The 17553-nt window shown below is 37.7% G+C and overlaps 1 protein-coding gene across 4 annotated transcripts in view; it reads left to right on the forward strand.

Annotated features, from left to right (window-relative positions):
- SLC6A11 (solute carrier family 6 member 11) overlaps window positions 1-17553 on the forward strand; it is a 109556-nt gene that overhangs the window by 83920 nt on the left and 8083 nt on the right. For all 4 annotated transcript variants that reach the window (XM_074879697.1, XM_074879695.1, XM_074879699.1 and 1 more), the window contains exons 8-11: window positions 2786-2889; window positions 8844-8968; window positions 11056-11168; window positions 12538-12675. In XM_074879697.1, coding sequence (XP_074735798.1) covers window positions 2786-2889; window positions 8844-8968; window positions 11056-11168; window positions 12538-12675 — 480 coding nt within the window. The remainder of the gene's footprint in view (window positions 1-2785; window positions 2890-8843; window positions 8969-11055; window positions 11169-12537; window positions 12676-17553) is intronic.

Below are 17553 nucleotides of genomic sequence, written 5' to 3' on the forward strand. Positions count from 1 at the left end.
TCTATGCCAGAAATGTATTAAGCCCCACCTCATTTCAGAAAAAAGTACCCCTTTTGTCCCAGCCTTTCATCAGCTCCTGGCTCCAGAACCCTTGGTTTGCAGCTTACTGGCAGTATTTTCTTTGTCTCTGTCCTTCAGAATTTCATTGTTCTGCAAAATCGTGCTACGTGCATTCCATGTACTTGGAAAATGTTACAACTTCTAGTCTAAGCCAGACATTGCAAATTCAGCACTCAGAAATAATTTATAATGCTTTTGTTGCCGTAAGCCAGATGGATGACACCTGGATTTGTGAGTGGTATCTACAAGAGCTCATCTGTACCCACTAGTTTTAATGTGAACAACTTTCCCTGAGGTGCAGTTTATGAATGACTAAGACTGGGTGTGACTTAGACTAACAAACGATTTGCGTACCTCAACGAATTCTCTGACCATGAATGAGTACTGCAGTCTGATGCTGAATGTCAAAAGGTCACTAGCTGTTGGGGCAAGGATGTGAAAAACTGATCTGTAATATCAACTGCATGGCTTTAAAATGTTGACATGTCTGGGCTTGTGATAAAAATACAACAGTTAGTCCAGTGCTTATGTTTTTCCAGCTACCAAAAATTTACCTGTGGTTTCTAAATTCATTTCCTTATTTGCCACTTCCTTGATCAGTTGTAGATGGTTTTGCTGTTTCAGAAACCTGAAATGAAAATATTAATGGTCATCACAAATTAAATGTCACTGGCTCTCTGAGTATACAACCCAAAAGAAGATACACTGATTCTATTATTCCATTCAGTAAATAAAATTACTTCCTCCTTTCTGTTTAAACATTAGCCATAAGTTCTGATGAAATTTCTAGATCATGTCATCCAGTGCAACAAAAACAAAGGGCTCGTCTGTCTAATTCAACTTTTATAGAATATATGAGTATTTGCTTATGGAACATGTTTCTCATAAAGTATTTGCCACTTCTTATGCTGAAGCACTGCCAAATGTCATGGTCTTTAGAGGAAACTTGTTTTCTTTGAAGGAAATAATATAACTTATGGCCAGAATTTTATCTGTTTTTCTAACTAGGTACACAGGACCTCCAGAGGCATGTGCTCTCTGCTGCTCATCTCAAGCAGCTCTGGGGTTTCTCACTTGAGAGCACAATTCTTCTTTGTTCCCATTTCCACTAGGACTTGCTGTCCAAGAAATAATCTGACTTCTGTGGAGCTGGCGTATGCCAAGAGGAAAGGCTATTGCTCATCTAAGTGCTATACAATGGGCTGCAACAATACATTGTGCTAAAACAGAAATGGAAGGAAACAGCAGATTCTACATGTGCTGATCCAGTTTCCTAGCTTTTGTTTATGCTTAAGAAGACCGTGCATTTTCAGTTGACCTATGCTACTTAAAGCTTTTTGAGAGCTTCTGATCTTGTTAAAGAGCCTGTCTCTCAAAAAGCTTTCTCTGTGCAGTTTTTTTCCTTACCAAGTGGTGAAACTTTGAGATGTAACCAGCTGTATCTTATTCAGTATGACAGCAATGAAACCGTTTAAGCCACTGATGCAAATAAAATGTGATCGTAATGTTATTCCTAAACAGAAACACTCTCAACAACTCCAGAGACCAAGGTCTTACTTGATCACATGTAAAACAAACACACCCCCTTCATATTTATAAGTATTTGATTACTATTACTAATATTACTATTATTAGTAATGAAATTATTACCTCTTTCCTGTCTCAAACTTAGAGTAGCTAATGGCTACACAGCTATTGCCTCTGGTCAGCAGTCAGTGTTTTGCTACTTCTCTGAAAAGCACTTTGGTTGCTCTGCTTTTTTTTAAAAAAAAAAAACCAACCTGGAGAGCTTATTTATCCTGGGAAACCAGGAGTCAGAATTTATCGAATTGAAAATAACAGTGCAGCTGTGTAGATGTGGGTTCTTCACGTTGCTCTCATGGCAAAATCAGGAGTTAAAAGAGTTAAAATGTTCACCTCCTATAATAAGACACCCAGATTCTAGCTGAATGAAATGAACTGTTTTGTTGGAGTATTTTTAAAGTAAAAAAAATTTGCATGTTATAGTCATGTTCTGAGATGGCTGTGAGGAGAATAATCTCACTGTGTCAACTAATGCTTCCTTTTTTTTTCTTTTCTCTGATTTAGAATTTAGTATTTGCATCACTTTAGGATATAAGTGTTACCATAATAATATTATAAAGCTACTTTTAAGCTCTACAGACTTTTATTCATTAATTATGCAGTGATCAGAACAACCATGTCCATGTGCCTAACTGGGGCCATTACGTATTGCTAAAAACCCCCTTTTCCCTGGATAAATTGTCTCTTCTCTTTCCCCAGCTCAATTTGTATATTTTGTATGAATGGCGTATTTTGTCTTTACAATATTTTTTCACACTAACTTTTAAAATTTAAATAAATAATTATCAAATGAGACTATGCAGATGATTCTATCTAGGTTGCAATTACTAACACCTTATAGTGTTAATAAAACCATAAAGGAATTCATACTGGGTCATGTTCTTCTCCAGAAATTATGTCTTTCTTGCTACTTAGATTGGGCTGAATCTGTAAAGACCAGCTGAGTTACTCCTTGTTTATACCACTGGGAAGGAGAGGGGAATTTAACTCATGGCATATTTTTTTTTAAGGTTGTGACTTATAAAAGGTTTGATAGACACTATTACGCTGTACAGTTGCTTCTGAAAATTTGCAGTTATTATATGTATAGAAGTGATTCCTTCTTGACCTTTTTTAACAACTCCATTTTTCTTGTCTTCAGGTGTGGGTGGATGCTGGTACACAGATATTTTTCTCTTATGCGATCTGCTTGGGGTGCTTGACAGCGTTGGGAAGTTACAACAATTACAATAATAACTGCTACAGGTAATATCTTCCACACTTCATTTTTACATTTAGTTTCAGTGATGGAAGTGTCCGTATACGTAGCTTCACTCAGAAGTACTTCCCTTTTCCTTTAGCTATTTACATGAATAATCATAAGCATATGCATGTGTTTTTGTAGAACAGAGATCTGTAGTATTTCTTATAATTGTTTCAGAGGAACTCTTTTCCAAAATTTGGTGTTTTCATCCCTTTTGATCATATGTGACCCTTGCACAGCCACAAGCCACTCAGTACACACAGGTATACAAAACTGCATGTGTAATATACAGAATTCCATACATGTATAATTGCGTCTGTGTCCAATATTTGATTGTATAATGTATATCTGCTTTAAAAAAAAAATCCTACCAAAAAATTGTTATTAAAACTCACCTGAGTTTGGTCTATGCTCTGAATGTCACTTTTTCCAATAGTTTACTGGCTCCTAGCTAGAGCGCAGTAGAAATGGGGAGCATTTCATTGCTTATCTTTATAGAAACCAGTAAGAAAATTGCTAATGACTTCAGTAGGTTTTAATCTTTCCTGAATCAATGCCAAAAGGATATGACTCACACAAAATCCTCATTCCATTTTACTGGCATGGGCAGGAATATGAATACTTTTTTCTTCTGGCATCAGTAGTTACTGAATTAGTTTTCCTACTATTCAACAGCCTGTAATACAGACAGTAAATGACAGTTTGATTGTGCTGACTCCATTATGATCTCCAGACAGAGAATTAAAATTTCATTCTCATATAAAGGAAATAATACAGTCCAAAAGCAAAAGCAAAAGAACCTCAAACACACCACCCCCAAAACCCCCAAAGTGTAAGTATTTAAATTCTAAACTACAGTTTTACTTGGAGAGTTCAGGAGACATTTTTAGGAAACGCCTTCTTCTTTCAATGTCTTAGCAAGAAGTTGCTCTTTTGTCAGAGAAACACCAAACAGTAGGACCCTCCAGGCAGAGAGGGAATTGGGATACTGGAAACCACAGACACACACATGTATCTGCCAGCTGAATGTCTGCAAATTCTAGCGGCAGTTGAGGGTACTTTGCCTTCTAAACATGCAAAGTAACTTAGCAGCATCGTAAGTCACTCTTTGCTTGGCTATGACAGCCAAAATTCTGACTGTTTTGCTGCATAAAGTAGTGTAAGTCTGCTACAATCTTCAGTGCTGGTTGACATTATTTTCAGAATAATATTAAAGATGCCCCAACAGAGGGTAAAGAATGCCCCTACAGAACAGTGGGTAATGAAATTTTTCCCTAATTAGCATAAGTGGTACTTTAACAAAGGCACTATTTCTTTTTTCTCTTTTTTTTTTTTTTTTTTTAAATTTCTTTCCAGTTGCATCCCAGCTAGAAACTATTTGGTCACTGCCTCAAGGACAGCAGTAATATTGTCACTATGGTTTTGTAACTCATTATAGAAAGCAGGAGTTTTGATGTGTGGTCAGAGAGCTTATGTAATTTTCCTTCCTTTCCTCTGACCCTAGCAGCATAGCTTGTAAAAAACATCAGCCGCTCTCTTTTAAAGTTCCTAGGCAAGATGCTGCAACAGAATCCTTTTTACTGAATACAAGCTTCACAATTCCCCTAACAAAATGTTTTCACAAATTTCCTGAATAGTCCTGAAGTATAACTCTTAAGAAATCTGAGGAAAGAAGTAGGGCAGAAGTTAAGTGCAGAAAGCATCTGGGTTAAACAGGGCTGTTCACAGAGCAGGACATACAAAGCAGCTATGCGGTGGAAAGCAGAATTAAACTTGTGTTCTAACTAGTACTTAAAAACATTAATATCAAGCTATAGATTTGCCTCTTGCAATACCCACAGTGTATCAACTGGTGGTAACACCTACCTCCACTCTTTTTGCACTCTGTTTTGCTGGAATATTTTTTCTAAGGGAAAGTTGAAGTGGAAAATAATATGAGGTATTTTAGTGGGAAAAGGGAAAATCTAAACTGCACCTGGGTTTTTCTTATTATCAACCTGATCTAATTCATTAGCATTGTCAATGAATTGCAAATAAGTCATGTTTTTGAATAGGAAATGAATTTGTCCTTGCTTATCTTTCATTGTAATACATTAATACAGATCCTCCCTGGATTTACAACAGTTTATATCAAAAGTGACTCTAATGAAAAGATGAAGGTAATGGCAGTACCATCAGGAGGCAATGTTTTCCCCATATAAATAAAAGAAAGGAGTACTGATGTCTCCTGTAATTTTCAGCAAGCTAAGAATTCCTAATCCATTCAGACCTTCTTAAGGGATGGATTAACTTCAGACAACCCCAGTAGACAGAATAGGAAAATGTTCTTGTTCCTGCTTCACGCGCTCTGTACTTGCAGCACTGACCCAGCTCCCCACTGGACACTGTGCAGTTCCGCACTGGGGGAAATGCCATCTGGCTTCACAGCACCGCTCCTTTGTACGGGAGGCTGCAGCTCAGCAGTACCATCTTTTCTGTATGAGCTCCATGTACATACAGATCAGGGGTTAGCTGCCGTGTTGCTGCTGTGGTGCAGAAGATAAATGAGTGATTTCACACACTGTCAACAAACGGACAGAACTTTTAAGAAATGAAGATGTGTCCTTTATCGAGTTTCTAGTCTAAGAGGAAAAGAAGAATGGGAATTGGTCTTGAGGGGATTCATAAAGGCAAGGAAGTAACTGGAGGGATGCAAAACGCTCTGTCGGCTTTTCTCTCTAATCAGAGAAGCTCCTTAAGGAAGGCAGAATCAACTTGCAGCAGTATCCTGCCTGTCAGGCAGGGAGATGATAAGGGATGCATGTCTTGAATTATTCAGGTGATTGGCAAGACATTAATTTGGAAGAATGTGAAGTTTTCATAAAAGTTTGAAGTTTTGCTTTCATTTGAAGTCAGTTTGGGCTTCAGTCAGGCTGTTGCCTTCCTACCAAGGATGCTTATAAAAAATAGATGGTAAATGAGATAAATTTCATGTTCTCCTTCCAATAGTTCTCGAGCATTTGTGTTTTAAAATTCATTGGTTTCACAATCAATGGATCCAGATTCCCCTCTCAGTTTTTCTTCCTATAGCAGAAAAAAAAAAGACTGAACTAAGGGTTACACACTTCTATCTAAAGGAAAAAAACAGGAGTTGAGGGGTGAGTAGAATTCCTGCAAAGATAAAGGAAGGATGGAAATTAAAATCAGAGGTTGTATTTTTATTAGGATGGGAAACTGCTAGGTCCCCAGAGAACAGAGTGTTCAGTCTATGACTGTCTAACTGGGAAGAAGATGATGGAGCTGTGTCTGTGTGATATTAAAAGAATAGGTACCTCACTAACTGGAGATGATGAAAATCCCCTTAGGTTCACTTTTGCCCGTTTCCTTGGAGAAATGCATATCTACCCTGTAACTATTTTGTACCATGGCACTGTGGTTCGTGGGTCTTCCCTGTGAGTGGAGAAACGTTAGTACTCGTCTTGCTCTGTCACAGATGATCTAGTTATATAGGATCGTCCAGCTTAAGCTACTTGGGCCTTGCCCTAGGACTTTCCTTCAAGAGAAAGCAGCAGAAGCTGCCAGGGGCACTGAAGGTGCACAGGGAGCAATGCGTCTCCACCTCAACCCTTTTTCACATGGTTAGGAACCAGCAGCTCTCAAATGTCCTGTGCCACATCATTCACCAGAGAAAAATATCTGGTTGTTTGGACTGCATTCGAAGCCTGGGAATTATCTAAAATAAATCTTATCTGCAGAAAACAGGCTGTTCCAAATGGAGGCATCATATGACTGGTGAGCAGCCAGATCCATCCCACTGAAGTAGTATCTCTTTTTTTTTTCTGAAAGGATTATAAAATACATCTTTCTGACATCTCTTATCGACATTTTCATCACACTTAGTTTTAATTTCTCAGCACTAAACTCACCAGTTTCTGAAGTGAGATAGGCTGGGGTGGGAATCTTTCCAGAGCTACTTCAGTGCTGAAATACACTGAGAAAAATGGTTAGGAAGATGACCTTTTTCTTTGTTTTATGTCTTTGCAAAGTACAAAGAACTCTGTGCCTCTGGTGGCTTTCTTTTAGATTGCTGTTTTGCTTTAAAACATCCAAAGTGTGTAACTAGCCTGGCTGTGCATAACTACAGGAAGCAATTTCATAGGAAAGCAAATAAACAGTTTAGAATTCTGACCATTTTCAGAATTTTCAGAAAGTATTTTAAAGGAGCTGTTTACCCCTGCTAATGAACAAATAATGTTAGAGAGAGTCCGTGCATGAAAAAAGTGTGAACATCTCTGTTCATAGAGCATTGACTGCTCCATGTCCGAGTCTTGATCTACAAATGGGAGTGTTCATTCTTTTTCATTTCTGGACAAATTCTGTCAATTTATAGATGATATGCCATCTAGAAATTTTTTACTATGCAACGCTTATGAAAACATAAAAACATTCTCAAAATAAAGGTTAAAATTAACTGTAGGTAAGGTGATGAGCGAAAGCCAAAGCCTTCCGTGGCCCAATGGCCGTAGTTCAGCTGATCACTCACTTTGTAGTACTGAAATGCATGCCCGCCTCCTGCCCTTTAGAATATCTGTGCTTGAGATCCTAATGTGAATCAAAGTAACAGAAAGAGCTTTGAACAGATGTGGGATGCAGGTCAGGGCTCATTGGTGAAGGAGTAAGATGCTGGAACTGGTCACCTCACTTTCAACTTAATAAACTGATGAGGTAAAGTTACAGAATAAAAATACCAAATGAAGCAAGCAACAGGGTGGAGATTACCAAAGAAGTTTTGCTGGAATATATGCCAGGACTTCAAAAATATGAATTGTCTCTGATTCTCAAAAAGTCACTACAAATCTGTGACAAAGATGGGAATCTTTATTGAAGATGTGCGTTCAGAATCTGTTAGAATTTACAGGGTCATTTCTTTTCATCGATAGCTCGCACAAAAATTTGCTTCAGAGCTGTAGTAGGATGGGAATAAACAAACCAGACTAAGGGATAGGCTTGACAGAGCTACAGGCTTGCCTTGTGTTTCAGTGTTTTAGGATCCTAATTTACTTTCAGGCCATCTAGGTTAGATTATTACTTTCTCAAGTACACAGCTGTCTCTCATAGCAAACAGTCTTAAAAGACTGACTGTCATGATAAATTATTCCTAACTCATCATCTCTCAAGCCTGAAAGCAGCATGAACAATGATATTTCACTGAGCTCTGGGGAAAGATCACACCTTTCTGCAAGAGTATTTTCCCTTTTTTTTAAAGCGATTTACTATTGTGACATTTCCAATCTGGGAAACGAAATATTTCTTCACCTTGGCCTCGTAGTTGTCGTTGTTTGATGGGTAGGATACATCGGTCTGAAAGATTAGTGTCCCTGCACTGTCTTTGCCTACTTTTTAGGCACTTTTTTAGGCATGTACACACTTCTTAGATTGTGTATGGTGCTTTTCATTACCACAGATTCTTAAAAAAAGTTTATAAACTAAACTGGAGTTGTATTTCATATGGATATATATTGCCAATACACTGTAACTGGAATACAATTAGCTAATACCTGACCATAGGATTTTTTTCCAGGAAAAAAATTACTATGATTTTTATATAGTTTATAAATGAGTTCATATCCTCTGGAATGCAGTATTACAACTACTGTAGAAAAATTGTTCTTTACACCATTCTTACAGCATTTTTACATGTTTTTTAAAGATTCTATTGAAAAACAGTAAGTGAGAAGCAACAGGTTTGCAATTCAACCAGTTAAAACACAAGCAAGGGTATTATGATGGTATATTCTTGCAAATGCTTATGCTTGACTGATTTCTCTCAGACATAATATCAGTTGGGATCTCATTCTTACTGAGTAACTTAATGTCCATTCCTGCACCTTGGGGTTCTGTTAGTCCTATGGCTCTGTGTATGAAAGAAACCCAAGCTCTGGAGATCAACTGCAGTGTTTTTTATTTGTATTTTCAGAGACTGCATCATGCTCTGCTGCTTGAACAGTGGCACAAGCTTTGTTGCTGGTTTTGCTATCTTTTCAGTTCTTGGATTTATGGCTTATGAACAAGGCGTGCCCATTGCAGAAGTTGCAGAATCAGGTAAGTTCCAAAAGCAGTTTTCTAAGTTAACAAAAAATGCCCAGAGGTTGCTTCCTGTGCCATGTCTTATGAATAAGTTGACTGTTTTGCAGATAGTTTTACAAAACTCGTCTTAAAAACCTGCTACCTGACTCATGAGAATAGCTACTGTAAGAAGAGTTCTTAACTATTTTTATGGTCATACACGTATGTGTGGCAAATATTGACGTTACTGTGCATAGCACCAAATTCATAGTCATGGAACTATTGTAACACAAACTTACTCCAGCTGAACGTCCAGAAGATTGTTTAGCTCAGTTATGCCCCTTGAGTGTTATATCCCCATGAATGGGGCGTTCATTTTTCTTTAAATGAGACCGACCAAAATGCACACAAACATTTGTTCCTTCTGAAGAAAAAAATATAAAAATAAAAAGAAAATGCAAAAGATATATCTATTAAAGTAATGAGAAACCAGCTGTTTAGGAGAAATCTTTGGAAGTCCTCTGAAGTCTTGCTTACTGTATACTTTCCAAATACAGATTTCTAACAGTCGAACAGCTAATTCCATCTCCTAATGTCAGTAAGGTATTCTCCCAGGGACAAACACTGAGACACTCTGGTTGATTAAGTATAAAAGTTCTTGTTTTGAGTCCAGAAAGGCACAAAGGCCCAGCTCTGTGAGAAATTAACTATCTAATATTCATTACCATCACTTGAAGTAATGAAAGTGAATTGCTCTTTAACCCCTTTGTGGATGTAGCATCTTTAAGCATCACTTAAAACTCCACAGAATAAAAAGGAGTGCTGCCCAGAAAGAAAACCAGTATAATGTTGAGAAGGAGAAATGACTCTCATGAAGTTAGTCAAGGTTAGCAGGAAAACTGCAAAGCAAGTAGAGCTTCCCTGATACTGTCATGGAAAATATTTCTCTTTTCCTAAAGCCATCAAGACAACTGGCTTATACTATTATAGAAAAAGGTTAAAGGACTACAGCAACTCTGGAGACTATAGGAGCTTGTAAATATTGCATTAAATGAAAAAGAAGTAGTGTGTTGACAGGTCCTCACTGAAGTTATTGCAGCAGGAGCACAGAGGTACTCCTTTAACAGCCTTGTGATACTGCCTTTGTATCCCTGCTTTACAAGCTGGTTAACTTCAATAAAAGCTATTATAGCATAAGCTGAAAAATGGGCACAGGTAAATAAGAACAGTAAAATATGAGCTGAGATGGTATTTTAGCAGATCTGAGAAGTTCCCAATTGCTGTTGCAAAAATGTTCTATTTTAAGGGTTTCTGTAAATATGCAGCTAATGAATTAATGTTACGTACCAACGGCAGCACTCAAAAATGCAGAGCAGATTCTGAACAAACAGTAGACATTTGGCTTGCACCATGTATGGCTTCCAAGGTGCAGTTCTTACCATTGACTGCATTCTTGCACAAGATGTCAGATACAGTGCTGTTTTAAGAAAAAAAAAAAAACCACTATTCCAGAATATGTTTTAAGTTATATCGGGCAATCACAGGACCACATGCTATTATTTATTCAGGCATGTGAGTCTTGCTGTACATCCACACAAAGAAGAAGGAGAATGTAAAGCACAGTGATGTCTTAACAGAAGTCTTGACCTTCAAACATTTGGACAGGATGTAGGCAGAGTTGATGTGTCAAGCAAGTCTTCATTACTGGTTAACTTCATCACCAAATATTTAGACTATTAGAGATGTAGAGTTTGTCAAGGTTTTCAATCTTGTATTTAGTTCCTCTTATCTGCCATAAAAGAACAATCAAGCTGTGGTGGGTTGACTCTCCAGCAGCCAAGCATCCACACTGCTGTTCTCTCACTCACCCACCCCAGTGGGATGGGAAAGGGAACGGGAAGAGAAAAAGTGAGAAAACTGGTGGGTCCAGATAAAGACAGTTTAATACATGATACTGTGCAAGCACTGTTCAGCAATAGCCACAACGTTGGTGTTAGCAATGCTGTTCTATCCACAAATCCGAAACACAGCACTGTACAGGCTGTAATGAAAAACGTTAACTCCATCTCAGCCAGACCCAGTGCACAAGTATAAACTATTTCCTTTCTTTTCTTCCTTTTCAGGACCAGGACTTGCATTCATTGCTTACCCTAAAGCTGTTACCATGATGCCTCTTTCTCCTCTGTGGGCAACTCTGTTCTTCATGATGCTCATATTCCTTGGATTAGATAGTCAGGTATGAAACAAAGTCTATTTAAACAATTTGTCAGATTCCCTAACATGTATAGATCAGCATCCTTGATGTAAACAGCATATAACCTGAGGAAAGAACGAACCTTAACTTAATTCCTTGCTTAAAACCATTGATTCAAGTTCCTTATTTTAAATCTTAGTTATGTGATGCTGGAGATTTCTTTATGATTTACTGTGAACACTGATTCAGCCTGACTGCAGCTTTCATTATTAATATGGAAATCAGTCTGAACTTAAATATGGGTGATTAAAATTCACAATTCAGTAAAATACCAGTGTGTCTTCTTTTCCCGTTTTTAAAGCACTTCGCAATGAATTTTGAAACTGAATATCAGATAGTGATAATGTAAGTTCCTATGGTGTATTTATACTTAAGGATACCACAGTAAGAAATGTGTAGTCATATTCTTCAGCAAAGTGACGGCGTAGAAGTTGTCCTTCCTATGTGACCTTAAAAATTGTGAAAGCTGTTCAATGGAAAATATAAAGTAGCTGGCATTTTTAGCATGCAGCTCGGCTCTCAGCGTGATTTGGTCCAGAAAGTTTATGATTGTATGCTGTAGATAAAGCTCTTTCAGTGTTTATTATGCATGACATTTCCAATCATTAAACTTAACGTTTTAATAACTGCTCTTTTTCCTGATCTAACAATTTTTGTAAAAGTCTTTTTTAAAATGAGCAATTCCTGAATTCTACTCTTGACGGTTCCAATGAAGCAGGCTTTGTATTGTCTACTTTTGGACATTAATTTTGGTGCCTATTTTAGAAACCTTGCTCCAGAGCCCTGAGTCAGAAGCTCAGGCCTCTTGCTTTCTGCTGATTTTTAAAGTTAGTAAGAAGGTTCCTTCCCTCCTTCATTAGATGTACTTGGCTTGGGCACTTAATAGCTTTGTGGAACTTCTCTCTCCTGTAAAATGGAAAGACCTTCTCCAAAAAACCTGAAGTTCATTTAGCAGTGCTTAAAGGTGCATAGCACTGCATATCATTCCTTTGAGTGACAGAAGAGCAGAATGCTTAGAATGAAATTCTGATGCAATCCTGTGAACGGTTTGTACAATATTTAAGTCCCATTGAAGTCCCATTTGAAAGATTTAATCTTTATGCAATCCATCTGCTACAGGGCAAATGCATTCTGAGATAATATTAGTGGATTCAAGTGTCTGAATTTGGTGGTGGGCTTCTTAATTTTGAAATTATGTTCCTCCCAGTTTGAGCTTCTGCTTATAGAGTGTCCTCAGGGATCATTCAGTCTCTATGATGAGAACACAGAAGGATATTTGAAGTGTTTGGTAGCAAATCCCAACAGCAGATGAGACACATATTTCATTGTACTTTCCTATCATTTGTTCTAGTTCGTGTGTGTTGAAAGCCTTGTGACAGCTGTTGTAGATATGTACCCAAAGATTTTCCGAAGGGGCTACAGAAGAGAACTGTTGATTCTCGGCCTTTCCATTGTGTCATACTTCATTGGCCTAATAATGTTAACTGAGGTAAGATGTGCTTTGTTGTACTACAGCAGAAAAAAGGAAAGGGGTTTCTGTTTATAATCATAACAAATAAAATGCAAGGACATCTGCCATAGACAAACTTCACTGTCAGGAATATGACTACAAAATACTTAAGAGACTGTTCTCAACTACTGTGTAACATTTGAAATGTGAAATGTATCCTCAGTTTTTCAGTTGAGCTTAGGAAATATTTTAATCAAAGTTACGTAGCCAAGGAAATTCCATCTGCTTTGCGCCAGCCAACCAGGTATACTGATCATGGTTTCTGCTTATTTACTCTGGGCAAACCAGTCTGAAAACAACTAGATCAATATGATGAATAGACCAGTAAAGAAGATGAAGTAAAGTGAAAATAGAACACTAAAACATCTTTGATTTTTATATCACCAGGCCAGGTCAATCAATACAGACAATCTCTGAGAAAAAATTGCCTCAGTAAGAGTGGAAAAAAAAAAAAATTTTTTATTTTCAAACAAACCAGGGTGTTTGCTTTGGGATGTTCTTAACCTAAAATTCTGATGGTGTCAGTCCATCCCATCAGTTCATGGTACAACATATCTGCCACTACTGTGTTTGGTACCTAGGTGTGGGAGGGACTCTGGGAACCTTTGGTACTTGTTAGTGCTTGCTTTAGAGAACGAGTTGTATCAACAGTCTTCCTCTCCTTCACCTTTCCCTCTCAAGACAGGAAGAACACGGGCAGAATCCCCACTCTCTTCTGCCCACATTCTTCTGCTTGCTGTGCCATTAAAGCCTCCCTGTGCCAAGCAGTGAGGCAATGAAAAAAGTTTCATGTCTGAGGAGCTGTAGAATTAAATGTCTGAGGAATGTTTGTCCGAGGAAGGCTGGCTGTATTAACTGTGAAGGGCCACGATGTGTCTCTGTTGTGCAGCAATCTCAGGCAGGGTTTCCCAGTGAAGCAGTCTCCCAGGGCTTCGTGAACCCATCTGGGGTCACTTAAATTCCCTCTACAGAGATACACAGTACTTATACTATGTGCTTTTCAAATTGCTTTGTTACTAAAAATGAGCAGATTTCACCGGAAAAAGGTGTTAGCCAATTGTAAGCATGTTAGTCCGTCGTCCTCAGTATTCAAGCTTTACAACGAATAGAATAAATTGATAATCAGAATATATTAGCTTTAGATACACTTTCAAGGAAAGAATGACTGAAGATGGGGAGGAAAGTGAAGACTAGGACAAAATCAAACATACTATTTTTTACAGTGACAGTTTGTGCGAGACTAATCAGTTATCTTTCTCTGATAAGAGATATGACACTGTATGAAGCAAATGTAGCAAGCAGAAGTTTTATATACTTCAGTGGAGGAATTGAAAATTCACCACAAGAAAAATTATTAATTTTATTCAGAAGAAAAGGACTTGTACAAGTGACTGGACAAAAAGGAGATGATGGCTGTTGGTGTTAAAAGAGATTCTTAGTGAAGCTACACAGACAGCTCTTGGTAGAAATTTTATCTAGTATCTGTAGTTGACTCACTGTGGAAACAAGACACATATTGGCTACATAAGACTAGCTCTTTGGAGATGTATTCCTTCTTCATTTTAAATTTTGAACCTATTGGCAGATTTCAGTCAATTAAACAGAAGTTTCAAAGATACATCCTCTTCCATGAAAGTTCAACATTCCTGAAAGTTGACAGCCAGGTAGAGAAGTCCTAGCAGTATCCTTATTGTTCAAAAGAACAAGGCATGAGTTCAGTCTTTATTGAAAAACAGAGAATTCACAAATAGCTGTAGCCTAATGAGTGTATGAAGTATAAGGGCTTACAGTCATCTATAAGATTTAAGTCCAAATCAGGCTTCATTAACTCCAATGTTCCTGGGTCACGGAAGAAGGCGTAATAATAGGGAAGAACTGGGTGACTGGACTCTTAAAGATGGGGTAGACCATAGTAGCACAAGGTATATGGTTGTCCATATAGTAGTAAGCAGTTCTGCTAGGCATTGAAAACAATTCGGAAAGAGAAGTATCTGGATGTGAAACTAAACTCTACAAATATGCTGTAGACATAAAACTATCTTTCTTAGATGTTTCAGAAAGGTATTTCCAATTAAGAGATGGGAATGGTCCCATGACTGGAAAAGGTAATAGTCCCACTGAAGTATTCTGTATGACTGGATACTTGTATTCAGACTGGAACAGCATGCAAAGCAAGAGCAGTGAGGATGATCCTAGGAGTACAAAGACGATTTTACCAGAAACTAGTAAAATGATGATAATATTAGCAAGGGTGTATGATTGCTTTCTGTAAGTACATGATAGACGTAACAGTGAGTATAAACATGTACTATTTCTGCAAAAAGAATGGCTCCCTTTCCCTCATCCCCAATCCAGGCTGTATAAGCTGGCCATGAATAATTAGGCTGAAAATTAAGAAAGGATTTCTATCCACCAGAATAGTGGTGTTCTAGAGGTTTGTCCAAGAAAATAGTTCTGGCTTTAAACTGGAATTTAGATTGTCAGTTAGTTTATGAAGGGTATTATGTGACACAGTTCCCTGTGAGTGGTTGATTAAGAATTCCTGCCAGCTGTGTGTCCCTGTAAGTTGAACATTGGAGCAGAGCAACATTATAGGGACCAGTTTGCCTTTAATCATTCTTACTTTTGGTAAGATAAATTGTCTTTGCTCAGTGTCTCAGAGCACTGAGAGATACATTATCAAGATGTACAGGCTAAAAGAAATATAAGCATGAAGAGTGAAGGGAAAGCAAGTTCTCCAAAATGACAGGAATATTTGCGCAGGAGTTTTGTGGAATTGGTTTCCTTACATTGTATTGTCTTAGTTGGTTGATCTCTGAAGTTTCCAATTGGCTCAGATATTTGCTGAACCTCACCATGAGCTCTTTGCAGTAAAGATGTCCACTTGTGAACTTGAGATTTTGAGAAGCAGTCAGCTAGCAGAGCTGACTAAAAGCAGTGTAGCAGATAATCAAAGCAGCATCTGCATTAGGAGAAAAAAAAAATCTCATTTAATTAAAAAAATTTTACTTCAACATTTGCATTCTGGTCTGGGAGGGCTGACATTCCACAGTGCTTTTACTATAACTTTTTGCTCAACAAAAACCTTAAAGGGCAGAGAAACACCTTTTTCCCAGTATCGCTAGAGAGACATAAGTTATTACTGAGAGATGTGACTTATTTACATCATCAACTAGGCAATCTGAGTAGCTGTGATCCAGTGCAGAAATGACACACTGGTGGAGAATGCTCCATTCCATGGTACTTCAGTAAGGCATCAAGGCATTATGCATGAGGGAGACTTCCAAGGGTACACATATATCCCAACTCTGTCCTTGGCCTCTCTTGCATTTCTAAATACATGTTCCTGGATTTTATTCAGGCTTTGGATTATTCATAAAAGGTATTTTACCTTATAGGAAAACTTTCTCATTCAGATATATGAATGATTCTGTGATTCTATATATGGTCATTTCCTAACTATACAGCACTAGTTTTGCCAAACGCCTGCTTGGACATCAGTGCAGTATTGTACACAATAACTTTAGAACATTCTTACGTTCTGTAATATTTAGACAGGATTTCAAGTTTACAGAGTCCATCTTAACTTACCTTCAGTCAGTTAATACAGAGAAAAAAGGGGGAAATCCTAGGTATTGTTTTTGATTTAGTTTTCTTTATATTTTTAGGGTTCTCTTCCATTTGCAGAAAATGGTCTGAGATGTAATGGATCATATGTACTACTCAAATAGCATTACATTTCAACTGAAGAGATGATCTCAAGCCCCTATTCCCTTCACATAGCTTTCTGCAAAGAGGGAAGTCTTAGGATTCCTTTCTGTGGAAATGATCTTTTCTGAATCTCCTCCTCATTATTATTTCAATATTGAACGCATATGTGATAAAAGATTAAGTATCTTGCTTAGAAAGTAGTGTAATACTATTCATATAATTTTAATAGTCAGGTTATCCATAATGTTATTAATTGGACTTCATAGGTTTTCTTCTCATCTTGCCTCGAGGCAAAGGCTCTAGAAAGCCAGCCAGTTCTCTGAACGGCTCTGACTGTTGCAAGCAAGAGAAAAAATACAGGAAAAGAAGAAAAGAATTATGTCTTTGATAGCGGTGACAACAGATATAGTTGAGTCATAGTCAAACAGTAAGTAAGTGAGGATGTCTTAAGCACATTTACCTTTTTCATACGAGTTGGTATTTTGGCACCACTGAATGCAGAAAATTACAGCTCATGGATAGCACAGTGTGCCTCGCGTATGGATGCCAGGCTAACTGAGGACACTGCTTGGTTTTGGTTGCTCTCCTTTCTGGAAGTGCAGAGGTGGCTATTTTAAAGCCATTTGGAGAACAATTTTTAACTTGTTAAGAAAACATTTTTAAAAAGCTTGCTTGGAGTCAGGGTGATTCTTATTTCATTTTTTTTTTTGCTGAGATAATAATGACTTGTTTCAGTAATGTGGCTTAAAGGCTGTGAGCTACAGTTAAACCTTGCACGTCAGTTTACTCATTTTACAGTCCCTATGCCATTGGAGAGTGATTCCAGTAGCTACAGATTTTGGTTTCTTTCCCCACATTTTAAATAATTCTTTTACATATTAGTAGCACAGACACAAAACCAAGACACTGCATCTTCATGTGCAGTGATCTAAGATCATAAGCACCCGTAGATGTCTACAGCTTGATGTGATAACAAATGAAGTTGAAAAAAAGCATGGAGGTGGGAGTGTTTTGGAAACAAGTCAAATGCAGTTCTCTCCACTCCAGGATTTAGTACCTTAAAGCAAATGCACAGTATTCAACTGGCATAGGGAATAATCTTAAGTGCTATGGAAAAAAAAAAATCTTTCACCAAAAGAAATCACT

Source organism: Strix uralensis, chromosome 10 (assembly GCF_047716275.1).
Source record: "Strix uralensis isolate ZFMK-TIS-50842 chromosome 10, bStrUra1, whole genome shotgun sequence".
NCBI classification, from domain to species: domain Eukaryota; kingdom Metazoa; phylum Chordata; class Aves; order Strigiformes; family Strigidae; genus Strix; species Strix uralensis.